General features: G+C 51.6%; 1 protein-coding gene across 3 annotated transcripts in view; it reads left to right on the top strand.

The window, feature by feature from the left end:
- The first annotated feature begins 2,086 nt into the window (after positions 1-2,086).
- ZFAT (zinc finger and AT-hook domain containing) overlaps positions 2,087-27,334 on the top strand; it is a 205,147-nt gene continuing 179,899 nt past the window's right edge. For all 3 annotated transcript variants that reach the window (XM_079134761.1, XM_079134762.1, XM_079134764.1), the window contains exon 1: positions 2,087-2,288. In XM_079134761.1, coding sequence (XP_078990887.1) covers positions 2,270-2,288 — 19 coding nt within the window. In that variant the 5' untranslated portion in view covers positions 2,087-2,269. The remainder of the gene's footprint in view (positions 2,289-27,334) is intronic.

Below are 27,334 nucleotides of genomic sequence, written 5' to 3'. Positions count from 1 at the left end.
AATAATAGATGATCCGTAAATGGAAAATGAAGAGACAGAGGGAAGGCGAGGCCACAGGAATAATGGAGAAACTAACAGTTATCCAAATAATGAAACTAGGACCATCACCCACAGTCCACGATTTCATCTTTAGACTTTAATATTCTGAAATAATTGGGCTTTGAGATAAATCTTAAATTGCTTCATTTCCAAAATTCATTTTGGTTACAACATCCAGAAGCAACAATCCATCTGCTAATCAATAAATAACATTTAGATGCTGCTGCAAGAAAGGCAACCCAGCACAAAACCAATATTGTCAGCAACCCAGAACAACTCTAATTTCCTGACAGAAATCGATTGGAGGCAAAAGTGATTATTGTAAATATTTATAGTTCTAAAAGGAAAAGCTCATCAATGTGGCTTTTTGAGCAGTTCATTTCCAATTAAAAGGTTCTGGCAGGCCCCACCCAACCATCCTTCTTGCATCCAGAATGCAGGGAGGGTGTGGGGGTATCTCTGTGGTTGTGCTGGAATGGCTCTTTTAGAAGTCCATGGATAGGTTCTGCTCCTGGGAGGTGATATGGCGAAGTGGAAAAGCACTGGGTAAGGGGAGGCAAGTCCACATATGCTACCGGCTCGCTGTGTCTTAGAAAGCCATGTGAACTCTCCGAACACTTCTTTTCACATCTGTTTAACTTAACCTCTTGGGTGGTGAGGATAAAACGAAGGGGGCTGGAGAGGAGACATCTCTGAACATGTATTTAATAATGTGGCAAGTTTGGGGTCTTGACATGACACCTTATCTCCCAAGAACAGGATTAAGGAACTAGAAAGGATACCTGAGAAATCCAATGAGCCACCCTAAAGTTAATAGCCCAAGGGCACTTTATTACTAAAAACCAAGACACACGATGGAACCAAATGAACCCGGTAATGTAATAGGTGCCAGTAAAACATGAAAAAGACTTGTAAGGACTTTGCTTAGGAAGCTCATGGTCTACTGGGAAAAGGGCTGTGCCCACAGCTAAAGTGCACTTGAACTTGGGGAACTCAGCAATCCAAGTATGACCCTGAGCTGTGGGAACACAGGTATGAGCTTTGGGGCTGTTAGAGAATTCAATTGCCCAGAGGAGCAATAGAAGGGCGTCATTCTAAGAAAAGAGCAGGCAAAGACTAGCATAAAAACACATTAGTTTCCCAAGCTTCAGTCACTTAAATTTTGCTTTTCCATTTTATGGTCTTCTCCACTTCTCTGCATTATGTATACCATTTTAAGTTGGGGACTTAAAAAAAGTAACTTTAGTTGTATTTACTGCATTAATTACCATAAATAAACATGTTACCATTTGTTATGTACAGAAATTGATTCAATACCTGTCCAGTTCTGGGATCTGCAGGAAGAGTTACTGCGCAGGAACTATAAAGTGACGTGGGAAGCTTACTTTAGATGGGGTGGGAGGGGCCCCCTGGGAAGTCGCCCGAGCCGAAAACTAAGGGGAGCCTTAGAGTCAACCACCTGCACGTCAAAAACAAACTAGGTCATCAGATTTCAAACAGAGAGGGCTGCCCGCGGAGCTGGGCCAGAGGCAGAGAGGCGAGCAAGGTGAGGGCGAGCTCACACCTCGCCGAGGGCTGCGAGGCGGAGCCGGCCGGAGAGGGGTCGCCTCCGCCCGTGGAGGGCAGGCTGCCCAACCTACCTACTCACCTACCCAACCAAGCCGGGCACCCCGAGCGGCAGGCTTCCGCTCTTGGGGAAAGGCTGCAATCTGAGTGTGGTGCAGCTGCAGCCACCCGAGCGCAAGTTACTAAGCTGAAACCATGAAAAATTCTTGCAAAAACAGCAGGAGTAGCAGTGGTAGGAGCTGGCAAAACGGCGCGGGGAGACCAGACCAGAACTCCGCCTCCTGATCCGGAGATCCGCACTCCCGACCGCCTTGGAATCGCTTCCTGGGCGTGGCTTAAAACGCGGAACAGCGGACCGTCCGAACCAGAGGCAGAGTGCAGCAGCCTGGCGCGAGCATGCGCACTGGCCCGGCAGCGGCGCTGGGGGAGGGCCCCTGTGGAGGACGACGTCGTTACGTAGGCGTCGGAGCCCCGTGGGGAGGAGGGCGAAGACTCCATCCGCCATGTTGGATGCCGCAGATTCGCCATAACCTCGCCTGCTCTTTTCTTAAAAAAATAAAAATAAAAAGCGAAGCGTCAGCGGGGCGCCCCGCCTTCTCGGTCGGTACGGGAGGGGTCCCGGAAGAGCCGAGGCTTTTTTTTCCTCCGCGGTGGGGGCGTTGCCATGGAGACGCGGGCGGCAGGTGAGCCGAGCTGGGGGTTGGGGTGAAGACGGGGTGGGGGTGGGGCGCGGCGCGGCGCGCGGGAAGCCGTTCAGAGCGTGCGGTCGGGTGCCGCGCGCGGGCCGCCGGGCGGCGGAGGGATCCGCGGCCGCGCCGCAGAGCGGACGTAGCGACGTGCTGCGCCAGACGTTCCGTCGCTGGCAGTATTCCGCCGCCGGAAAAAAAAAAAAAAGTTAAAAGCGAAGGCCAGCGCCAAGGCGGGGAAGGCAGCGCGCCTGGCCGGGCCGTCTCCAGGACGACGGGCGGCGCCGGGGCGCGCGCCTCATGGCGGGCAGGCGGTTCGAATCCCGGTGCCGCCCGCTCTTTGCGGGTGGTCTTTGGCCGAGCCCGCCTCTGTCGGGCCCGGGCTCCGCTCTGTGACAGCTCTCCTGATGGTCGCAGGCGCGCGCTTGGCCGGCACGTTCAAAGGCCCAGGGCTCTGGAGGAAGGTTCCCTGGCGTCCTATAGAGGGCGCCATGGCGCCAGGGGGTGGCGCCGCCGCGGACGGCCTGGCCACACGCTTTGGAAGTGGTTCTTCACCCCGTCCCGCGGCCCAGCCTGGCTCAGGCCGAGCTCATGCCTCCTCCAGGCAGCCTCCCCTGGCTTCGCCCGGAAGCAGCTAGGCCCACGCGACAGCTGGCGCCGCCCCTTTCCCAGGAGCGGGGCCTCGCCTGCCTGGGCACTCGTGCCCCCAAGACCGGCTTCATGCGTCTTGCTGCTCAGCTCTGTTGGCAGCTCTTAGCGTAGGTCACTTGCTGGTGAGGAACAGAAGTTCAGAGAGGTCAGTCATACTGTAAAAATGGCAGAGCTGAGGCTTAAGAAATCAGCGTCCTCCCGCTCGGGCTGGAGTCCAGGCTCCTGCCGGCTTGCTGGCTTGCACTCCCACCGTAGGGTAGTGCCCGCCCGCGGCAGGTGGCCAGGGTGTACTTACGGACTGCCCGTCAGGTTTCCTTGCGGGAGCCCAGGTGACCTTCGAGATGCACGAGGGTGTCGCTAGGCTTACCCTCTACCACTGCCTCTCGGCGCTGGGTCCACAGAGCCCTCAATTCATCGGAGGAAGCGTGTAGAAGGAGAGTCCCCTGGGCACACCTGTCATGCTTTGGTTCAAACCGACAGCTTGTAGGAAGCCCCTCTACAGGTCAGGCAGGGTGAAGAGTGTGGGGACCTTCGTCCTGGTCCTTCCACTCTGACCCCAGCTGTACCAGGCGAGCTTGTGCAAGTAGTGGGGTGAAGAAGGGGTCCAGAGCCAGAGTGGTGGGTCAGGGGGAACTACCTGGGGATGCTTTCTTAAGGTAGTGACTGCTCAGTTCCCTGCCTTCCCCTCCCCTGTCACAGAATGACCTGCTCACCTGTCTTCTGGAATTCACCTAGCAGCCATTAGAAAGAACCCTGGGCTTATGTTGTTGTTTCCTTCCATTTCTGGTGGTAACGATTAAGAAAAGAGCAAGTTTTGAAGAAGTATTAGAGCTGACTCATGGCCAGTTAATCTCTAGAAAGTTTCCTGTTTTGGTGGTTAGGTTAATTTTAGAGCAACTGTACAATAGATGGCACCAGGATGGAGGGGCACATGGCGTGTGAGGAACAGCTTCGGTGGTACAGAGCTGGATGGTCCTCCTTGTCAGTGGTGGCTGCTACCCTTTGCTCCCTTGTCAGTGGCTTCCCTTCCTTCTGGTGGAAAGATCCCCGCTCCTTCTTCCCCAAACCTTATAATCTACATAACAACTTTTCAAAGAAAGTTATCCTTAAGTAGAATTCAGCCGCTGCCTAGGGCAAGGGCAGTCAGATTTAGATGTATTAGAAAGACTGCTTAATTGCATTTCCTTTTATAGATGGTTTCATGCTTGTCGCCTCTGAAGACCTCTGCACCAAGATGGGCCCATTTTAATTATGTAGAAGTGTTGAGTTCAGTTTTCCTCTTCTTGGCGACTTACCCTGTGAAGCTTTCCTTGACTGAAATTTCCCAGGGCCACGCCTGAACTTTAAGTGCTGGAGCGGTGCAGAGGGTGGGAAGGACAACCACTCGGAGCCCTCTCCTACTCCTGCACCGTAGATGCTGGTGGCAGTGGGGAGGGTGGTTGTCCCCTCTTACCCAGGCCCACTCTTTCCCTTGTGCAGCTCAGTGCTTTGTCATGCACTGACTTTTAAAAGCTTTTATGACTGGCACTCTGGGATAGAGTTTGATTACGATACTTCTTTTTGGAAAAAAAAAAGTAATTAGAGAGTAAAGCAAACCAACCATTTTAAACACCTGCTACAGATTTGAGGTTGCCTCGTTTTTTTGGAACATAAAATGTACAGATAAAGTTGAGATTGCTTATGAGAAGATAATACTTGATGTGAATCTGAAAACGGGCTTAGAGTTGGGTAACAATTGTTTTTGTTCCTTTTAAAAAAGTTTTAAAAATTATAAATCAACAAATTGTAGCTGTCTGTATTTATGGTGTACATAGTCGTATTATGATCTACGAATACAATATGGAATAATTAAACCAAGGTGACTAGCACACCCATCGCCCCAACACCTCTTGTGGCGAGGGCACTGGAGACTTGGAAATGTGCAGTACATTCTTATCTGCCTTATTGTGCTGTGCAGTCTGCCCTGGTCTAACTGAGGCTTGGAGTCCTTTGATGTCCCTCCCACCCCAACCCCTGCCTCTGGTAACCGGCGTTCTGCCTGTGTCCTGAGTCTGCCTGTTCTGGATCCCACACGTGAACCTGCGTGTGTGTTGTGAGCTCGGCTCATTTCACCTGGCCTGATGTTCTCCAGTTCCATGCACATTTCCACAGAAGACAGACTCCTTTTTAAGGTCCAGTTGTACTCTGGTGTCTGTGTGCTCGTTTTCTTCCCCCACACAAGTGTTGGTGGACACTAGGTGCCTGCGTCTTGTCCCTTGTGGCTGGCTGCAGTGAACATGGGAGTGCAGATGTCCCTGCCGTGTGCAGATTTGAAATCTGGGTTCTTTGGGATCGTGGGCGGTGGAGTTGCAGTGTGGAACTCTGGAACCTGGTGCCTTTGATCCCAGCGTCTGGGCTGAGGCAGGTGGGAAGGGTAGGGACCTGGCTTCGGAGGTGCTGTCGGAGCTGCAGGCCATGGATAGGAAGGTGGCAGGAAGGAGGCCCAGCTCAGCCAGGGGACCTGAGACGTGGAGCACGGGGAGCCTGCGTGGCCTGGCGTCTCTGGAGGGCGTCCTACCTGCTGAGCCCAGGGCTCCTGGGGGCAGGCCTGCTTCCTGGGTGTCAGGTTCTCCTGGCCTGCCCCAGGGCCCTGTCTCTCCTCAGGTCGCTGCTTTCCAGCTTCCCTCAGATATCTGCCACACTGTGCTGGTGCCAGGGTGACGGTCCTGGTTCTTTCCCCTGAGGGCTTCATGCAGTCTTGCCAGTGGGAAGCCAGTTCCTCTAGGAGAGCGTGCTGCGTGCCGCTCAGTCTCCCTGTTTCCTGCTTTAAAACCACAAAGCTGTACTTCTGGGTTTGCTTGTTTATTTATCTTTAAAGCCCCCTGTATTCTTTTTTTAAAGTGTTTTTTTTTTTTTTTTTTTTTTTTTTTAGTTGTAAATGGACACAGTACCTGTATTTTATTTATTTGCGTGGTGCTGAGGATGGAACCCAGTGCCTCACGCATGCGAGGCAAGTGCTAAGCCCCCACACCCTTCACTTCTTGCCCTTAGGCCTAGGTCTGCCATCCATCTCTGATTAGTTTGTGGATGGTGAGAAGCAGGGATGGAGTTTGGTTTTGATGTCCAGCTGGATATCCAGTTGTCTAGCTGCATTTTCTGGAGCAGCAAATGCATTGAATTATTTTGGCTCTTCCGTTGATAGTCACCTGGGTACATTTCTGAGCTTTCTGGTCTGATCTGTTTGTTTATCCTTGATCAGTACCACACCATCTTGATTATTATAGCTTTAAAGTAATTTTTGGAGTTATAAATAAAAGGGGCATTTAGGATATTCTGAAGGGACAAAAATCTAGGCAGGAGGCCTTCATTAGGGTCTGTCATGGCACACCCAGGTGTTGAAGCTCACCCCAGGTGCTCACTCCAAGGTTTTGGCGGGGGACAGAGGGAGGACAGGTTTGCAGATATGGTTCTGAGAAAAAAACTCACGAAACTGTTGACCGATTGGATTTTACCTTAGGGTCCAGCAAGCCATCTATGTTTTTAGGGAAGGAGGGATGATGGACGCAGCAGGCCCAGGGATAGAGAAGTCTTTGCAGACTTTGTAACTGCTGCCCTTGTCCATGCCTTTAATTGCCTTCTGTGATTTGGAGAGAAAGGCCTTTGTACTTTGCTCCCCACTTATTTTGGAGTTCGGCCAGTGTACTGGTTTAGGGCTTGCCAGGTCCTGGGTTCGTTCTCGGGAGCCCTTTCTTGGGAACCGAGGCCTCTCTTCCCTTACGAAGCTCATGGGGAGGATACTTGGTGCAGTTCTGAGGATTCCTTGGCTGGAAGCATTCAGGGGCTCTGGGGCTGAGTCCTGACAGGAGTGAGCCCAGTAGGGGACCAGGTAATGCAGGGAGCAAGAGAAGAACTGGGAGGAAGTCCTGGTCCTGTTTAATGGCTCTGGGACCTTGCCAAGTCTCTGGAGCCACCAAGGCCTCACATAAAAATGGTCACTTGAGGCCGCCAGGCAGCGTGGCTGTGGAAGTTCCGTCGTGAAGCACTGGGCACACATCTGGCCCCGTCGGACATTTCTCTTTTTCATCATCTATCTTAGCCTTCTCTCACTTTCTCCCTCAGCCTCTGTCGATCGTCACCTTCTTCCCCTGAACATCTTGTAGTTTTAGTAGTATCTTTGGCAATTGAAGCATAGTGAGAGCGAATCTTAATGCCCTGAGCCTTTGTGAAGTCATACAGTTGCAGGGGAGTAAGATGGGGCCTGGTAACATCATTTCTCTACAAGTTTATTGTCTCTGCTTTTCATTGGAGAAAGCAGAAGCTTTGGTCCTTCTGGCTCTGGAATCACTGAACTGCTCTCAGGGGGGACTTAGTCATGGGGAGCTGAGCACTCACTCAGTATTGGACCTGGTGATAAGGGCCATGTTGGTTTTGTGAGTTCTTTAAAGAGGCTCCTTCTAGATCTTTGATTAGAACCTTGCCTCGTTCAGAATCTGGGCCTTGGCCAGGTTGCAGATGCACAAGGCGTCAGCTCCTTAGGCCTGGTGAGGGGGGGGACCTGAGTGGCCAGAGATAAAAGAAGCCTGTTTGGGCTGCTCTCCAACACCCCTCAAGTTTGGCCATCATGCTTGCTGACTGAGTCACACAGCTGCCTAGTCTGGGCTGATGGCAGTGCTGAGGCCTGAGTCTTTGGGTGGTCCCACAGCATGGCTCCCAAGTCCTCCATGGGAATGCTGTCCCCAGAATCTGAGCATCATGGAGCTGGGAGCCCATTCTCAAGGAGCTCACAGCCCATAGGGCATAGAAAGACAGCTAAGAAATGGGCAAATGTGTAGAAAGACACACTTGTACCTTGGTATTCCCTGGGGATTGGTTCCAGGATCTGCCATGGATACCGAAATCTGCAGATGCTGAAATCCCTTGTAAAAATGGTGTAGTGTCTTCTTGTAACCTCTGAACGTTCTCTTGTCTGTACACGTGAAGTACAGACACACTTTTTCCAAATACTTTTGATCCATGGTTGGGTGAATCCATGGATGTGAAACCCGCAGATACAGAAGGCCTGCTGCTCTCTGCAGGACATACACAAATGGCTAAAAAGCACATGAGGAGATGTTTGACCTCTCTAGTCACTAGGGACATACCACTTGAAACCACCATGGGAAACCACTGCACCCCAACTGAATGACTGAAATCAGAAAGATTGACAGTCCCAGTTGCTGAGAATGGCACCTGGAACTCTGATATATCATTGGTGGAGATGTAAAATGGAGGTCACTTTGGAAAATAGTTTGGTGGTTTCTCACTGTCTTAGGCATACACTTAAATAACTCATCACTTATGTCCTAGGACTTATCCAAGATAAATCAAGCCTGTGTCCTTGTGAAGACATGTGTGCACACATTGTAGCAGCTTTATTTGTTATAGCCCCAAACTGGAATCAACCCAAATGCTTATCAACTTTGTGACTGGCTAAACAAATTGTGGAATACTACTCAGCAATGAAAAGGAATAAACTACTAATGCAGGCAACAGTATGGACTAATCTCAACAGCATATTAAATGGAGGAGTCCAGAGAGGGAAGGCCATATACTGTGAGGATGTGGAGCAGTTGGACCTCTTGTGCATAGTGAGAATGAAAACTCCTGCAGCTGATATAAACAGTGTGGGAAACAGCATGATGGGTCCCCCAAAATTAAAAGTAGAATTACTTTATGAAGAATTGCCATATGAAATTACCAGCAATTTCACTTTTTGGTATAGACCCAAAATAAATGAAAGTAGGGTCTCTAAGAGGTAATTGTGCATGTGTGCTCATTGTAGCGTTGTTCCCAGTAGCTGAAAGGTGGAAGCAACTCGAGTGTCCATTGACAAGTGATGGATTATCAAAACACGGCTTGTGCATACAATGGTATATTATTTAGCTGTAGAAATGACGATTAGGCACATGCGAGAACAGGCATGAACCTTGAGACTGTTATGTTAAATGAAGTCACGAGAGGACAATACCATATGATTCTAGAAAGTCAAGTTCATAGAGGGAGCACACAAGATGATGATTGCCAGGGTCCAGGGGAGGGCAGTGAGTTTCCACTGGGGCAGAGGGAGCTTTTGTGGAGGTGGCTGGTGCCGATGGCTGCACAGCACTGTGAAAATGCCTCACGCCCCCCAGCTGGACACAGACGGCTGAGCCGCTAAGTTTTATGTGCATCTTACTACAGTTAAAGAAGAGACTGTACTGTACGGTTGTATCATAAGAACTTCTAGACATAATCACAGGGTCTTGGCAGGAGCTGGCAGGGAGAGGGAAGTGTCCTGGACGAATCTTGACTGTGGTGATGTCTCCGCTTCCCTGCCCTGTGTTGAAACCCGCTGACCAGTCTGAGGCCCTCAGGAGGTGCTATGCTAGAGGGGTGTCCAGGGTGGAGTGGGGCACACACCACGTGCTTGTTGCTGCCTGGGTTGAGGAGGGGCTCAGGAAAGCTTCCAGCGTGACGTTCAAGCAGAGTGACCAGGCCAGGAGGACACTGCAGGGGTAGAGGCAGGCCTGGCCAGTGCCTCCATGGGCGGGCAGCAACAGCCCAGAGTTCAGTGGTGGCCCTCCCCCTCCTTATGCCTTTGCACACTTTCAGGCCTCTAGCCTTGCGCCGGAGGGGGTTGTGCTCCACCTGCCCCTGTCGTGCTTGGCACTTCTGGCCTCCCGACAGGGCCGCTGGGTCCTGCTGAGTCCTGGTGCACCCGATGCCCCGTCGACAGTGCCTGCTCCGGCACTCCCCCACGCTGCCCTGGTTCGTGCCTTTGGCCTTGCCTCTTGGTGGTTGAGTGTTCTTGGGGGCCCCACCCCCACCCCCAGAAAGGTATGCTCTGGGGAACAGCACTGGCCCTGCAGCCGGAGTCCTGGCTCAGAGCCCTCCGGCAGCGCCGCTCTCCGCCCGGCCCGTGTGGCCCCGAAGCCCAGGTTTTGGTGCCGCTGGTTTGGATCCGTGCTCTTCGTGCCTCCGTCACTTTCCCTCTTTGGGGCTGTTTCTCTTACAGATTTATGGACGCGTTCTATGACTTCTGTTGAACGCTGTGCAGAATTTGCCATTGTTCCTGTGACAGGTTTGCCCCGCTCTGTGGGTGCAGATCTTGCTCCCTGGGAAGGGGATGTGGGGTGCCAGCATGACGATCCGCAGCTCTAGAGAAGGGCGGGAGCGCTGGAGGGACAGTTGCAGAGGTCGAGGCCCCTCTACACCCGTCGGTCTCTCACTCTCCCTCTCCTCTTTTTCCTGTTCTCAGTTTTTTAAAAAATCTTATTTCATAATAAAATGCATTAGCGAGTCTATTGTAAGACAGTTGAAGAGTCTGTACATTTTCTAGTCCTAAAAGAGCCACACAGTCTCATACATTCAGCATTCCAGGATAATGCTTAACAGTACATATGAGACGCTTTTCCTTAAGACTTCAGTGTATTATGAATCAGATAATACATTCATATCACTATATGCAAAAATAAGATTTGTAGAATCTCTTTAATTTGAAGAACAGGACAATTTCAATTAATTCATTTTACAAAGAAATACATGCACAGAACACCTTCATGTCAACACCAGTTATATTTGCTTTAAAGAAGAAAAATATTTTTCATTTCATTTTCCAAATGTAAAACATTGCCTAAATTCACATTTGAGAATCGATCTTAGTTTAAAGTTCCACATAGAAATGTCTGGAATAGAAAGATCTTAAGTATCAGAATCCAGGGATAACTCGTTTGCATTAAAAAAATGCAGAGAATTTAACATTAACAAATTATTCCACAAAAGTCAAAGTTACAACTTAGATGCCCCTTCTTTAAATAACAGTGATATCACTAGGAGTTAAAAACTGTTGGTAACCGCTGAATCGTAACACATGCAGACACAGAAAATCCCAAGTACTTTTAAATACCTGTCATTCCAAAAATGAACATTTTACAATATTGTGGTCTCTAGAGAAAGATACAGAAAGATTACATCAAAGAGACGTCAATAATGATAAAGTAAGACTTTAACCTTAGAAGTTTCATTCCCAAATTACCAAGAAGTCTCAACTGCACTGAATTGACAAAGGTAGAACATGTCCCGGGACTGACTTCTGTGGTGGAACCTGAAACTTGAGGAAACAAGAATAAGATGAGTTTCCTGGTGTGTATCATAGTATTTGTATTCTTTCATCTTAATACTTAGGAACTCGATTCAGACTTTATAAACAAGACACATAGAATCATTCTAAAAGTGTAAATGAGTTTATGGAGATCAGTTGACCCACCATCTGCTGTGCTCGGACAGCATCCAGAGTATTTTACTGCCTGACAAGTTCAGGCCCAGACTGGAGAAGGCTGGGGCCAAAGCACAGGGAACTCAGTGCCACCCGGTGGTAACAGTGCCAGCTGGTGCAGTGGCCTCCAGACCCGGCACAGCTCCGCCTGCACGAGTGCACCCAGTCCCGCGGAGGGTGCAGACTCTGAGTTTTAGCTTTGGAATTCTCTGGAGGCGAATGCACGTACGCCCGTCGGGCAGTTGGTGAAGAGGCCGAACTCTGTGCCCTGATCACATGGCAGATTAAATTCTGCACACTGTCCTCTTCTGAGTTGCTGCCACAGCTTCTCCTGGGGGTCAGTGAGTCGCCACTGCTTTTTCACAAGGGGAACGTAAAAAGGGATCACAGCCTACACAAAATGAAACACCACCTCTCGGAAGGTGAGTCAGGATCATCAGAAAAGTTGCCACCGGGGCCCCTGTGCTCTCCACGGTGGGTTATAAAAAAGTGATCATCGTACCATTTTTAAAATTGGGGGTAGAGATCTGGGCCATGCTGGTCACAAGCCTCTTTTAGAGTTCTGTGAAGGTGGACAGCATCCTCGTGGTACAAGCATGTTGGAACGAGGTCACATCCACCACCAAACCGCCACTGCCTGGCACCTTGGAAGTGTCTGTAGTTGAAATGGGTGGTGGGGGCAGGAGGGTTCTTAGGGTGGGTAGCAGAGCTCACGCCCACAGCAGAATGTGGCAGTTTACCATCTTCAGTCTTCAAAACTTCTCTGCTTCTCATTTGTTTTGCTGCTTCTTCTCTGTTCTCAATTTTTAGAAAACAAAATCATCAGGAAAAGCATGCTGCATTTTTCATTTTCCCTGGTGTTTGCATGAATTGCCCACAAGCGGAAGATGAACTGGGAAAGAGTTTTGGTGGTGGGAACTGAGAAGCAGGCAAAGACAGATGCAGATATATGGGAATACTGTGGGATCGGGTGACCGCTTCCTGGTTCCAGTCCAGGGACAGAATCAAAGGTGAAAGGGTGGCCAGCAGGGTGCCATGCCAGGTTCCTGGTGGCCCTGGGAAGCTGGTCCTGTCAGTGCTATGAGAGCCCTGTGACATGGTGGGTATGACACATGGCTCAGTCGGCCTTTGGAGGCTCACGGCAGGAGAGATTTGGGTGAGCTTCATATTTGGAATTCCTGAGTATAAGGAACACAGATGTGACCAGGGCCCCCTTTATTGCTATCACTACTGTTATGTAAACAAGAACTCCAGTAGGAAGCATCCTGGAGCATCTGCGCCTATTCCGCAGCCTGCTTGGTTTGTGCTGGTCCTCCAGCTGTTCTCCTAAGGGGCGCTCTCCATCCCTTCCACACTGGCTGAGCCTTTTCTTGCACTGCTGTACAAGTCCTCTACCTTCCTGAGCAGCTCTGGGCGGCCACTCATCTCAGCGTTTCCTGAACTGTGCTCGGTGCAAGGTCTCAACAGGTGACAGAAGGGTCTGCTGCTCAGCACTGGAGTGATGAACATTGTTCCATGTTTCAAGTGGTTCACTTTCATTCCCAAGACAGACAACATTCAGGGTTTCCCAAACTCATTGGTCGCAGGACGCTTTTGGCTGAGGTCTTCTGGGACTTGGTTACCTGCAGTCAGCTTGGGCTGGGCCAGCCCCGCTTTGGTCAGGGCTTGTTGACCAGGTCATGCCTCTTGGACTTGCCAGTTGGTTAGTAGAGTGCAGCCTCAGGTTACGGACATACTCTGGGCCAATCGGGGTCTCCAGGGGCTCCAAGCCCACCAGGTCCCCCTTGGCGCGGCCTCTGTGGAGGTGGAGAGGGTTATCCTAGCAGAGTGAGGGGGTCTCCTTTTGTAGGGTCGGGAGGGAGGAGGCAGCCCGGCTCATCCTTTGCCCTTTTAGTAGAAAGTGTATTTTAGAAAGTAATTTTCTCTCTGACCCTGTTTTCTACCCAGCCTTTCTGGGACCTATTGGTTCTATGGTTGCAGTTGGAAGCATAAGGACTTAGACTCTAGTGACAGCCGTGGCCCTTGTCACTTCCCTTCGTGCTGCTTCATGGCAGGATCAGGGACTGTATGAAAAATGACTCCTGTTGATTAGCTGGAGAAATGGAGCCTTAGGACCCCATGAGCCTCAGAGGACCTCAGTGAAGATCATCTCTGGGCTTTCCAGAAAGCCCCAGGCCATCATCCCGAGACCCAGCTGGAATCGGAAGCAGATCTCCTGAATGTCATGATGTCGGCGTGAAGGACTTCCTGTGCCAGACCACATGTTACGGTTTGGATGTGAGGTGTCCCCGAAAGCTCACACGTGAGATGGTGCAGGAAGGGTCAGAGGAGAAATGACTGGGTTGGGAGTCTTAACTCAGTCAGTGGATTAATCCCTGATGGGATTAACCCAGTGGCGGCTGAAGTGGTGGGTGTGGCTGGCGGAGGTGGGAGTTGGGGTGTGGCTATGGGGTGTATATTTTGTATGTGGAGAGTGGAGACTGATTCTCTCTGCTTACTGATGATGCGAGCTGCTTCCCTCCACCACCCTCTTCCGCCATGATGTTCAGCCTCACCTCCAGCCCTGAGGAATGGAGCCGGCCTTCTGTGGACTAAGACCTCTGAAACCGGGAGCCCTCAAACTTCTCCTTTAAAATTGCTCTGGTCAGATCATTTAGTCACAGCAGCAGAAAAGCTGATTAAAACACCGCCCTAGGTGCTACACACCATGGGGAGGGATCCAAGGCAGCCCCTTCTCCCAGACCTGCGGCCCACCTTTTGGACTCTGGCCCCGTGGCGGGATGACATCTCATACCTGCCAGCTTGGGGGCCTCCGTCAGGTCCAGCCTTCTCTGCCCTGGCACCTTCTCCTTGGTGTTCTTCACCCAGGTCCCTCCTCTGAAACTAGGAAGCCTGGGAGTTCTCGGCCTAGCGCAGAGGATGCTCCTGGCAGGCTGCTGCCAGCCTGCGAGTCCTCCTTTCTCAGGCGACTTGATTCTTTTATGTATTTTCAATATTGAAAAATATTCTGAGCACTTACTTTCTAACTTTCCTTTCTTTCAATCTTTGATATGTAACAGGAACCATGTGGAGAATTTTCATTATAGTAATAACTGTGGTAATGACCTTTCTGCTTTCCCTGTCAGCACCCCATGTGCTTTTCAGGAGAGAGACTTCTGTTGCATGGAAGCTTATGTTTTGAGCAACTTGTTGGTGCGAGGGTTCAAATGGGTAGAGACACAGGAGCTAGAAGAGCAGAAGTTGCTATGAATAAAAGAATCTGGAGGCTTCCAAGAGGTAGAGGAGAACCAGCCATGGAGAGGAGGGAGGGAAGGAGCCAGAGAGAACTCAGCTGTAGTGACCACTCCCAGAGATGCTCAGCTAGTGAAGGAAGCGTACCAGACCCACAGAATTAGTTCCCTTTTAACTTTTGTATAATTTCCTATTTGCAGAAAAAATGAGACAAAAAATTCCATTATGCTGGTCACTCCCAAGTCTCCAGGCCTTTGTGTCCTTCTGACATGCCCAGTCTTCCTCGAGCACTTCTGTGTTCTCAGTGCAACAGGCCCTGCTGGGCTCGTTCTATGCTTCTCCGTTCCAGCTCTGGAATTGGCTCTTTCTACCAGGGGACTCTTTCTTTTAGGGGAGTCATGTTTAGAAGCAGGTCTGGGGACTAGTGAGCTCATCGTTACCAGCTTCTCAGCCCTTGGTCCATACAGCTGGGAACTGGATGTCTGTCTGTCCACCACACCCTCGTGCCCAGGCTCCCACGTACATACTCCTGCTCGTCTTTAGCTCTTTCTGCTCTGTCCTGAGGATCACTGAGTGTGAGTAGGTTTTTCCAGCCCTAGTCCAGCAGCACCGTGTCTGTTCTGTCCTTCCCATTGCCATGTTTGCCGGTCTTTCTCTGGAAGGGGTCGCTGGCTCCGCATCCGCAGTATGACACTCATTTGCTCAGTCCTAGAATGTACTAAAAATAGTTTCAGAGGCATGACCCTGACTTTGGATCAAGCAGCCTCCTATCTAGGGTTCAGGATGGAGTTGGTCTTTTTTCTCTTTAGCTTGAAGCGTAGGTACAAATGCCACCTTTCACAGCCTCTCTTCCCACTTCATGCAGTTGCGGTCATTCCTTTAAAGTATGGGCCATTCATTTGTTCCAGCTCGATTTCACTTTAGGATCCCCATGCTCGTTTATTTATGTTCTTCGAATGTGTGAATTTTGGGGGCAAGTGTGTATCTTGTGTTTCTGTGAAAGGACTAGATTTTGCTGCTTCATTTTTTTTTCTATTCATGTATTCATTTGTTTAACTATTTAAACAAATTATTACTTATTTAAAATTTTTTTTTATTGTAAACAAATGGGATACATGTTGTTTCTCTGTTTGTACATGGAGTAAAGGCATACCATTTGTGTAATCATAAATTTAGATAGGGTAATGTTGTTTGATTCATTCTGTTATTTTTTCCCTTCCCTCCCACCCCTCCCACCCCATGGATGAAATTGGAGAATATCATGCTAAGTGAGATAAGCCAATCTCAAAAAAACCAAAGGACGAATGATCTTGCTGATAAGCGGCTGATGACACATAATGGGGGGTGAGAGGGGCTAGTGTTAGGGTTAGGTTTAAGGTTAGGGTTAGGGAGGGTGGCAAGAATGGAGAAAGGAAGGACTGCTGCTTCATCTTTTTCCTCCTCTTCCTCCCCCTGTTCTTCCTCCTCCTCCCTGCTCCTCCCTTTCCCCTCTGCCTGCAGTAGAGAGCCAAAGGTGTAAGTGTCTGGAAGAGCGCAGCCCTGGGGAGGCTGTGGACTGGAGCTGAGTTATCTCGTGAGCGGCTGAGGTGCCCTTGCCAACACCTGGCTTCTCTTGGCCTTCATTCAGCATTTATCTTCCAGGCGCTTGGTCTTGGTCTGGTTTGAATTCCTTCAAATCACCATTCAGATGCTGCTCTGTAGGACGAGGAGTCCAGGGGTCAGAGCTGTTAAGTGCTTTCCCTTGCCGGGGTTTGGGCTGTAGGCTTCCCATGTGAGCCTGCTCTGCTGCCCCCGGCACACGTGGTCTTACTGCTCGCAAGCATGAGTTCATACTGTTAACATTATTCTCAGGGATTCTTAGGTGAATAGCCTGGAAATGTTCTAGTTCTTGCCACAAAGGAAATGTAGCATTTCTCTTTATAGGTAAATATCTTTTATAATATTCAACATTGATATTTTTAAACATTTAACTCTATTTTGAATAAAATGATATTGGAGCTCACAGTCTGTTATGGGAGAAAGAGGTTAAAGAAATAAACACACCATTAAATACATGATTATAAATCATAGTCACAGCACCAAGGCAAATGGGGAGGTAGAGTCCTGGCAACCTAATTTATGTGGAGGAGGGTTTTAGAAAGTGTCTCTGAGGAAGCGCGACTGGAGCTGAGGCTTGGCGAGTGGGCTTCCTGAATGACAGACGAGCCGGGTCAGCAGAGCCAGGCGCTTGCCCAGCTTCCCCACCCGCTGGCATGCAGGCCTGTAGCCCAGAACCCACTGCCTGGGCTGGAGCTGTCTTTTGCCCATTATCACCCCAGGGACATGCATGTGAGTGGACCTGCTGCAGGTGACTTGAGACAGGCAGAGATGGGAACTGGCCTCTGGGCTGTAGTCACAGCATGGCTTCCCTTGACCATGGGGTGCACCAGGAATGGCTGAGGGACTGGGGTCCAGGCCCCCAGGAGGGAAGACCTAACCCTCCTCCTCCATAGCTCGTTCAGTTCTGACGGCTGCCCGGCTGTGGAAAGGGCGTCAGGGTCACCCGAGGCTGAACTCCAGCGCCTCCTGGGGAAGAGGGGACTCCCTGGCTTTGTAGTTCCCGCTGGCGGAAGCACAGGTGGCAACTGCCTGCACAGTGTTGTCTGTGCGTCAAGAGGGACCGGGCAGGCTGCCTGACTGGCCTCATGCTGGCCAGGGAGCGGAGCTCAGGTGTTTCTGCCTCCCTCTTCCTGCAGTCAGACCATAGGTGGCACTGTGCTCAGGTGCGGCGATTCTCCCGGCAGTGTCAGTACCCATCTGGCCCTGCAGGGAGGGCCCCTGTCGTCCTCGTTCTGACTGCGACTGGCATAGGTGTACACACGTTGGGCCTCTGGTAGTGCTGACTGCGAGCCAGCAGACAGGCCGACTGCAGAGCCCGGGTGCTTGGAGAGCAGGCCGACAGCCCCTCCATGATCTAGTTGCCAGGAAGGGGCAGGTCACTTTGCTTGGCTGGGGTAGGTGGGTGCTAGGGTTTGGAGGGTTCTTTTCCCACTGGCTTCGTTCCTTTAACCTGAAGTCCTCTTCTGGAATTTCAGAAGATGCTAGATGTGTCTGAATAGCGAAGGGCAATTCTTCTCGAATTAATTTTGTAAGTCGGAACACTTCAAAACCGAGACTAATTTCAGGCTTTTCTAATAAATAATTAGACATTTCAAATATGGAATTGAGTTTACCTGTTTTCCTCTGCCTCCAGCTCCTGCCCAGGCTGTCATTTTATCTCATCTCTTTGGGTGGTGACCTGGGGAGCCCCGAGCACACAGCCAGCAGTTCGGCCTGGTAGTAACTGGGAGTGTCCCTCAGTCATCACCCCCTCTCTGCAGCGTGCACACAGGGTGCTAGGCTGCGGCTTCCAGGTTTGCTCATTCTTTGCACCAATTTTCCTAACTTGGTGAGTCCCAGATTTCAGGGAGATCTGAGGAGGGACCTGTGTGTTGCACCTCTCTGATCTACAGAAGAGTTGTCTGGTGTTCTGGAAGTAATGCTAATAATGCTGGTCTGTGCTGAGTCCACGTCATGATGTGCAAAGTAGTGCTGGATTCTGAAGACGTTGTACAAAAAAAAAACAAGCTTTCTCATTGAGCTTTAAAAAATAGTTTATAGGTTAAATGACACTATTTTGGATGTGTTTGGTTAAATAAAGCATATTTTTGAAACAAATTTTACCTGTTTATTTTAATGTGGCTACTAGAAAATTCAAAGTGAATCCCTGGCTGCCTCGTATTTCTGTTGGACAGTGCTGTCCTAACAAAGCATCCTTTTTTGGGGGCCTGGGCCTGAGTTTTCTGCAGAGCTGCACATCTGTCTTCTGTTCTGGAGTACACAGAGCCTTGCCTCTGCCTGTGTCTTCTGCTCTGGTTGGTTAGAGGGTTGGAGGGTTTCTCCAAGGCCCCTGCCTTACAGGTGGGTGGGGATGAGCCTGCTCTCCCCATTGGATCGTCCAGCTCAAGAGCAGCTGACACGCCTCGCTTTCTGCTCAGGCCTCCTCCTGGACTTGCCGTGGCAGGGGCCGCTCACATGTTTGTTGATTGAAAATGCTGCCCGAGGTGGAGGGGGTTGAGCAGCCTCTCCTCTCCTCTCCACTCAGTTCATTTCCTCCCTCCTCCCCCTCCCTCCCTCCCTCCCTCCCTCCTCACCCCTCTCTCTCTCTCTCTCTCTCTCTCTCTCTCTCTCTCTCTCTCTCTCTCTCTCTCTCTCTCTCTCTCTCTCTCTCGTGCTGCTGGGGGTTTCACTCAGGGGCACTGTACCACTGAGCTGTATCCCCAGCCCCTTTTTAGATTCAAGACATTTTGAGCAGGGTCTCGGTAAGTTTTCCCAGGCTGTTCAAACTTTGGATTCTCCTGCCTTGGCCTCCGGAGACCCGGGATCATAGGTGTCTGCCCGGCAAGGGCTTTTTTTCCCTTGGTTGGATCTCTTGCCCAAGAGATGCCATGTTCACAAACTGCAGAAATGGGGAGGGGCGGGCAGTGCCGCCAGGCCCTGGGCTGGGCGCCTCGCTGGGTTCGCCGCCGTCGTCCTGAACCTGGAGGCAGGGGAGAAGCAAGGTGGCACAGGAGCCTCTGCGTGCTCCGCCGCTCCCACATCACTTCAGTCACAGCTCGTCCTCCTGCTGTGGGTGGAACGTGCGGAGGCAGAGGCCGGGTGGAGTGGAGGAGGCTGGGGGCTCTTTCGGAACGGGCTCCACCTCCCTCCGCGGGTCCCAGGCTGCCCTCCAGGCATCAGCAGCCCTGCAGGCACCAGCTCTCCTCTGCCCGTTTCCTCCCCTCCTTCCTCTGGCTTCCCCAGTTCCTTGGGCTCAGCCTGGTTTCCACTGGCCATGGTGACTGCTGTGTTGTCCTCCCTCTCTAAGAGCCACCGCCACTAAAAGAAAGAAAGTTCTGGACGTTGTGTGGGCAGTGTGTGTGCATTGTGGGTGTCTCTGGTGCACACGTGTACACGCGTGTTTTCACCTGTGTGCGTGCATTGTGTGCGTGTGTAAGAGGGAAGCAGAAGCCTCTAGGACAGTGGGCAGGGCTGGTCAGCCAGCTGGACTTTTGGGATTAAGACAGTCCCTGTTCTCTGCATTGGCGCCACATTGAGCGGTCTTCAGAATTCCCAGGATTGTCCCACAGTGACTCCCCCAGCGACACCCCCACCATCCTTACAGGGTCAGCTACGCATGAGTCACAGACTTAGAAGTGGGGAGGCAGCTTTAGTCACTTGGTGGCCTGTGACTCAGGACTTAACCCTGGGGGCTGTTTTCAGTGCTGGGGACTGAACTCAGGGCCTTACACGTAGGAGGCAGGTGCTCTGCCACTGAGCTGCTTCCTCAGCCCTCTTTATTTTCATGCAGGTGCTCATGTGGCCTGCGCTGGCTTTGACCTTGGGACCCTCCTGCCTCAGCCTTCTGAGGGACTTTTCTTGCTGGAGCTGAGGCTCGAAGCCCTGAGGCAGCCTCCAGTCAGAAGTGAGAAGGCAGCAGCGTCAGGACCAAAGCCAGAGAGCTGGGGGGCAGTGCGGGGGCTGTGGCTCTGCACTTTCCCCCTTGGGTCCACCAGAAGCGAGGCTGTTCGTCTTACCTCTAATGCAGGGATGATCACAGAGACTCAGTCATGGTGGGCGCTCCTCAAGGCCTCCACACCCTCCGTGCCTCCACATGTGTCCTCCGGGCGGGGTGCCCCGTCTGTGTGGAATTCTTTCCTACGGAAAGGACCAGGGTTTTCAGCTGTGATTGTTGTATTAATTGTGAATACACTTCATTGCCCAGGGCTCTCACTTTGAGAGTGCTTAAAAATAACTAAAAAATAAAAACTATGCCAAGTTTCAACATGGAAGAAATGTGTGTGCATACAATTATAATGCAACTGTCGGCCCAGCCTTAATTATGGTGGGTATTGAGCAGTTCTTATTTTATTTTGTTAATCCAGCTTCAGCAAAGAAAAACACCCGTGGGATTTCCGCCTGCATTTAATAAACATGTTAACTTTGCGAGCTGTGGAAGCTGGCGTGTTCCTCAGCATTTATGAGGTGCATAGTAAAGTAATAATTCCACAATTTAGCGGGGAGCATTTATTGGAGCCTCAGAGCCGGGAAGCACTTCAGGGATTATTTATGGGCAGGGAGGTTTGTTTACGTGTGCCCCCAGGCAGGGGGAATGGTGCCGGTGCGTCTGTCCCCCGCTTGCGTTGGTTTAGGTCGCCCTGTGTCTTGTCTCTGCACATTAGCTTCTGGGTCAGGCTGGAAGACCAGGTTCAACTCTGCAATATCACAAGGCCACTGTAATTTGGGCTGTTGTCTTAGATGTGAAGAATGAGGCTCAAAGAGGTTTAGAGGCTGGCGGGGTGAGAGCTGGGAGCCCTGGGCTCCTGCCTTGGACCAGCCCTTCCTGCCACCTCGTGTAGGAGCTGGGCACTGAGCAGGCCCTGGTGCTCCCGGGGTCCTGCCATCCTCCCCACAGTCCCCCAGAGGAGGAAACCAAACTGTGTGCCAAAGGTCACACAGCTACACGGACCAAAGTAGGGTTCAGATCTGTTCTAAACAAGAGTTCCCGTCAATCAGAGCACCATTTTCCCCTGTATCTTTAACACTTTGGGTTTAAGTTTTCTCGGAATGATGCACATCCCACAAGGAGCAGCTCTGTGAGTGCTCACAGGCCTTCACTGACTTGCTGTGTTACCCGCAGCAGATCAGGAGACCCCAGCCCCAGCCCATGCCCAGGCCTGCCCTGTCCTGACCTTGAGCAAGTAGCTGTGCCCTTCCTGGCCTTGATATGAGCGCAGGCAGGTGCCTGAATGAGTCACGTCATTTCTGTTGTGCAGAAATGTGGAGGTGATTGGCAAAGCCCTGTGAGATTTGGAAGTGGCTGATTGTGATGAGGATAGCTTGTGGTTAGGGCTACACCTGACTCACCTGCTGGAGTAGGCCAGCACCTGGCTGCCAGGACAGACCTGCCCTGCTCTGGAAGAGCAGCGTAATGGAGTGGTGACTTGGGGTTGTGTTGCCACTGTGTGCCCACCTGTTATGTAGCCCTGTGTCCCCTTCTTGGCCTGGTTTGCTCTTCTTAAAATAAGCAGCAGCCCCTCCATTGCTGGCTTAATGTGGAGGTTAAGTAGGGTGACAGGCGAAGCACAGCACCTGGCAGAGAATTGGAATTCAGTTAAGGAGAGCCCTGTTTTTAGTGAGCCCATGAGTTGTAGTGCCCTAACTGACCACCAGAGGGTGCTGCAAGCACGTGTATCACACCTGCCTGTGGAATCTCCCAGTGTTTTGCTAAAAGCCATCAGCCTCCAACCTGGTGGTCCACTGTTGCCTGCTTCTGGATCCGTTGCCAGGCTGTGCAGAGGACATGCTTAGTAAGAGTGTGGTCGGGTGGGTTGTACTGCTCACTTCTGGCACTTTCTCATTTTCTGGCATATTGCTCCCTGAAATGAATTGTGGTACAAATTATAACAGACACAAGGAACAAATTTCGCTTTCTAGTGTAGCTCCTCTTAGTTGTAATTACTGTGTCCAACCACCATGATGCTGGCTTGGGTTCAGGGAACCAAGACTAGCATTCCTCACAGTAACCACCGAGTATTTCAGGAAATACCAAAGGCTCTTCCAAGTAGGACAGGGCAGGCACACAGTGGGTAGGGAGGTATGCTGGTTAGTTTGGAAGGTTTGGGTTAAGTTTTATCTTTCTTATTTATTTGTCTGGGGACTCCTTGGAAGCTCAGTACCTCTCTGAGCCCCAGATTTGTCCTCTGTAAATGAGAATCATAGTGATGATGGTGATAGTGACGATGGTGGTGATGGTGATCATGGTGGTGGTGATTATGACGATGGCGATGATTGCAGAGACGGTAGGCGTGATGGTGGTGTGGCAGTGGTGCTGGTCATGGTAGTGGTAATGCTGAGGACGAGCATGGTGGTGCTGGTGGTGATGGTGAGGGTGATGATGGCGATGGCACCCCCACTTGGCTGCCTCACAAGACAGCAGGGAAAGTCCAGCACTGTCTTGAACGTGACGGTCTGTGTACGTACGTTCACTGGAGGAGGGAGTGCTGTTCTGCAGTGGGCTGGGAGGGGAGGTCGGAGGTGCCTCTTCGGACTGTGAAGTCTTTCCCCACTTTTTTAATTGGCGCATTGTAATTGTCCATATTGATGGAACTTGTTGTTACATATCCACGTGTGCACACAATATAACAATATAATTTACACTGACTCCTCAGCACTTCCACCCTTGAACTGTGAAGTCTTGATGCTTCTTTTTTTGACACAGGACACATGGAAACTTGTTGAGCACCCAGCTCTGGGCGCTCCCAGTGCCTTTTTGTGCCCTCCCTCAGCCCCTGGGTCCATGTTCCACTCCACCCAGCTGGGCCCTCCACCCCCCGGGCCCTCTACTCACCTGGCCCACGCACTTGTAGGTTTGGAATGTGCCACTTGAGACTAGGCAGTCTGCACCTACCATGCCACCAGGCCCCGAGTTGCAATGCATATGACTTGTGTCAAAAACGTCTTTTCCCATCAAATCTAAATCTACACCTAAATCCATCTCGCTAATGGTTAGACCAGTTTCCTCTTCTTTTTCTGGTCCTTTTATTGGGATAGCACCTCGTCGTGAGAGACAGGCAGGAAGAGACCTAAGACACGCCGCCCAGCGCACTGGCTCGGCAGCTTGGCGCAGTGCTGTGAGCTGGCCTCACGGGTCCCCTCACTCGCGTCCAGAGCTGGTGCAGCTGGTTCTTTTCCCCACAGCTTCGTGGCTGGTCCGGGGCCAAAGCTGTTGGGATCGATGGGTCTTCTCTCAGCAGGGCCACCTCGTTACCTTTTTAGGCATTATCCCTTTATTTCTAACATCAGCCTAAGGATTTTTTTAAAATTTAATTTTTCTTGGATTATACTTCTGTCCCACTGTGGAAGATGGGAAAACCTAAGAAAAAGACTAAGCTGGGGATAGCTCCGTTCATCCTCCACCTGGCAGGGCCGGTCCCTGGCACGGGCTGGTGAGGAGCTACGTGGATGGACGGCGTGTGGTCCCTCTCCCTCTTGCTGTCTGTCGCTGCCTGTCTGTCTAGGCCTCTTCTCCTGGCTTCTCTGCTGCACAGTATATTTTTATCTCATTTAGTTGCCTGCTGGGAGACTACAGCACACGTTTGGCTTTGAGCCCCCGACAGGACCTGGTGGTGGTGCATCCTACTGCAGGATTCCCACATGCTGCCATGGCTTCCCGGCCTTCTGGGCAAGCTGCAGTTCCTGGAGGGGTTCTCTGAGTGGCAGCATGGCCCCCTCGGCTGCCGCTGTCCTGCTGGAGGGGCCACAACATGCCTGTCTGTCTCCAGTCCACCTCCCCTTTCTGCACCCCAGAGTCGGGGGTCCTGGTCTGCTCCACTGATGCTGCTTCTGCTGCCTTCTGCCCACCGCCTGGACCAGCATGGCCTCCCCTGCCCCGCCACACCAGGGGGCTTCCTGCCTTCTCCACCTACTGTCCTGTAGCGCGAGGTTATGTTCCTGTGTAGGCACGACTCATTTTCTGCTTCCTCATTGTGAGCTGCCAGGTAGCTTTGGGACCATCATACAGACCTGTGTTTGATCCTCTTGGGCAAGTTACAGCTTCCTCATGTGTAACACAGGATGATGATATCTTCAGGTCTGCTAGTGCCTAGCCCCTGTGTACAGCTGTGCAGGTTGTACATGGCACAAAGATGTCACCTCTGGGGAGCGTATGGTAGACGTGTGTTTATCATGGACGTCTCCTGCACATGGTAGTAGGATGACTGGTTCAGCACCCCAGTGTGTTGCGAGTGCTCTCTAATGGGAGGGCTGGTGTCTGCTGCTCAGAGGTGCCTCGTCTGACTGGGTGAAGGTGCTGGGGTCGCTAAAGCCTTGCTACTTGGCGTTCGTCTCCTTCCCTTTCTTGGAAGCAGGCTCTGCAGTGCTGCAGCAGAGGTCGGCCGGAGTGTGTGGGGGTGTGAAGTGGGGGGCTGGGGCCTTACAGGTGAGGGGGCTGCAAGTCAGGGTCGGGTCCACTTGGCCCTGACTTGGGCTGTGCTTGACCTGCATTGCCTGTTGGGGTGAGGAAGCGTTTCTGAGGGCGGGTGATCCAGACTCGCATTTCAACACCGCTCAAGCCGGAGGTGTCTTACAGTCGATGTGATGAGAGGCCAGCGTGTCTTAGTCTACACAGCGGCATTTTTGTCTTTTTTAGTGACATGTGCAGTATCGGTGCTTCTTAAACTAGATGTTGTCTTGGTGCTGTGTCATGGTGCGGGTTGGATTAATTCAGTGGCTGGTCCCCTCGTCTTCCAATCCCTTGACTTGGTCCCAGCAGGTTTTCAGCGGGTCTGGTGGTGTGTGGCCTGTCCGCAGCTGCTTCAGGGTGCTGTGGGGTAAGCTGCGGGGAAGGGGAGTGCCTGACCTAGCTGAGCCTTGCCTGAGGCTGGAGGGGCGCAGCCGCCTCACTTTGCACAGAGCCGCGTGCCGGACGTCACTCGTTATGTCGGGGGTGATCGCAGTCTGGCTTTATGCTGTTGGAGTACTTCACTCCTGCTGGGACGCTGGGACGCTGCTGGCTCTTATGACTTTAATAACGTAGGGACAAGTGAAACCCAGGAACACTAAAGTGCACCTCAGGACACCTTTGCCACCTGCTTCTCTCTTCATGAGACAGATGGTTCAGTGGGATCTTAGCTGTGACTCTTGAATTCTGTTTAAAGTTAATAAATCCACGTAAAAGATAGTTAAAGAGTGGACACGGTGATTTATACTCATCAAGGAGAGGAAGCAAGAGATGTTTAAACTACTGCCCTTAAATGGAGTATTTAATAGTCTAGCTTTGTCCGTTTTGTCTTCCTGTGGTTACTGATAAAAGCTTAAGCATTTTGTAACCCCAGTGCAGCTGACACTTCTTGGCTGCTTACTGGATCCCTGGTGGCATGGTGGCCAAGTGGAAGATGGTGTTGGGCTGGCCTGGCTGTGGCAGCTGTCACATGTGGAGGCCCTGTGGAAGGTACTGGGTGAAGTGTGGGGTGCACTACCAGCCCTTCAGGCCCTGCATCTCTCTCCCCGCACAAAGATGGGTATGTGGACCGGGCTGCATCCCGCTGTGCCTCTGTGGCTTCTGAGCCGCACCTCCCACACAGGTGGCTGGGACAGAATGGCTCACCTCGCAGTGTGTGCGAGTCTTGTCCTGTAGGTACTCGCCAGAGGGTCCAGGCCGGTTTTGTTTGCCACTGTATTTGAACTAAATGTAGATTCGTAGGAAGTTGGAAAGATAATAGAGAAGTCTCATGCCCAGTTTACTTTGAGGGACTGTGCCTTTAAAAACAATTTTCCTGTAAGTGTACATAGGCGTTACCCTTGTGCCCGTGTTGAGAGTGCAGCTCATCAGCACCAGGTTCATTCGCCTGGCTGTGCAGCCTTCACCACTGTCTGTCTGCAGAAGGTCCTCATCAGCCTCCCCTGGGGCTGCCTCTTCAGTAAGCAGCGCACAGCTCACACCCAATCGTCGGAGCTGGCCCAGCGAGTGTGCCCTCGGATCTGTCCTTCCTGTGCATCTGCTGACTCTCCAGTTTGCCCAGCCTGTGCCTCCCCTGCCTCCCTGCACCTCCTTCCTCTTGACGGTTGGTGGGACTCGCCCCCTGGTGCACTGAGCCCTGTCACAGCTGTGCTCCTGGCTTCAGCCATTCAACATGGTCTAGAGAACTCGGGAGGAAAGCCCCCTGCACGTGCCCAAGCCTTTACACTGTTTTTCTCCTTCTGTTTGGTGGCACAGGACTCGTTTGTCCCTTTGTTGGCCAGCTTCTGTTAGCCACGCTTACGTCTCTTCTGCCCAGGACAAGGCCCCTCTCTCCTGCCCCTGAGAGAGTGCCTTGCTTCCTTGCCGCTTCACTCCTGAAGGACACCTTCCCTGGACTGGGTTCCCGGTGACAGGCTTGTCTTCAGCACCTGAAGCTCTGTTGTGCCACTTCCCGCTGCCCCGTGGTGGGTGAGGAGCCTGCAGTTGTCCGAACTGTCTTTCTAAGCAGGAGATTGCTTCTCCTTGCTACTTTCCATTGTGTTTGGATTTGTTTTGGTTTTCAGAGTTCAGTCATGTTTCTTAGAGTGAACTTCTTTGGCTTTATCCTGTTCGGGATTGCTTGGCTGCTTGAGTCTGCTGCTTTCCTTTTTATTAAATTTGGAATATTTTCAGTGGTTACTCCTTGCACTGTCTTTCCAGCCCTGCTCGTGGCTCCCTCCTGGCTGGGAGGGCACGGATGCTCCATCTTTCTGTTCCCAGCTTCCTGAGGCCCTGTGGTCGTTTTTAGGTCAGTTTCCTCTGATTTAGTGCCCACTGCTCTGCAGGATCACCGAGTCCCTGGACTCTGCACTTGCTTTGAGCCCATCCACTGAAGGCCTCTGGCCTCCTGCTTCTGTGGTTGTCATCTGTCTTCTTTCATGCTGAGAGTGCCACGTGGCTTCCGTCTCTGCCTCCCGTCTGAGGTCTGAGGCGTCGCCTTGGTCTTTGCTGTGGGTGTGTGCTCGCGCTCTGTGACTGCGTGTTTAGGGGGCTCTTTGGTCCTGGCTGGTGATCCTGCGTCTGTGTCATGCCTTGCTGCTGTGTTGATGGCCTCGTCTCATTCCACTTGTGAGTTTCCTGGTTCTTAGAAAATCGTGGTGAATGATTTTGGTTGAATCCTGCGAGAGCCTGGATCTGGATGTCACTTAAATCTTCTGTTTTGGCAGACCCCCTGCCACTGCTGTGGGGGAGGGGTCCACTGGGGTCCACTGCCTGTGGGGTTGGGGCTGGACACTGGGGGAGGCAGTGAAACCAAGGCCTCCCTCCCTGCCTCTGCTGTGGATGTTGTCTGGAGATTCCTGTCCTGGGCTGCCCTCTCCTGTCCTTTGGCTG

The sequence above is a fragment of the Sciurus vulgaris genome (assembly GCF_902686455.1).
Source record: "Sciurus vulgaris genome assembly, chromosome: 1".
In the NCBI taxonomy this organism is placed as follows: Eukaryota; Metazoa; Chordata; class Mammalia; order Rodentia; family Sciuridae; genus Sciurus; species Sciurus vulgaris.
This window is presented reverse-complemented; position numbering and strand designations above follow the sequence as displayed.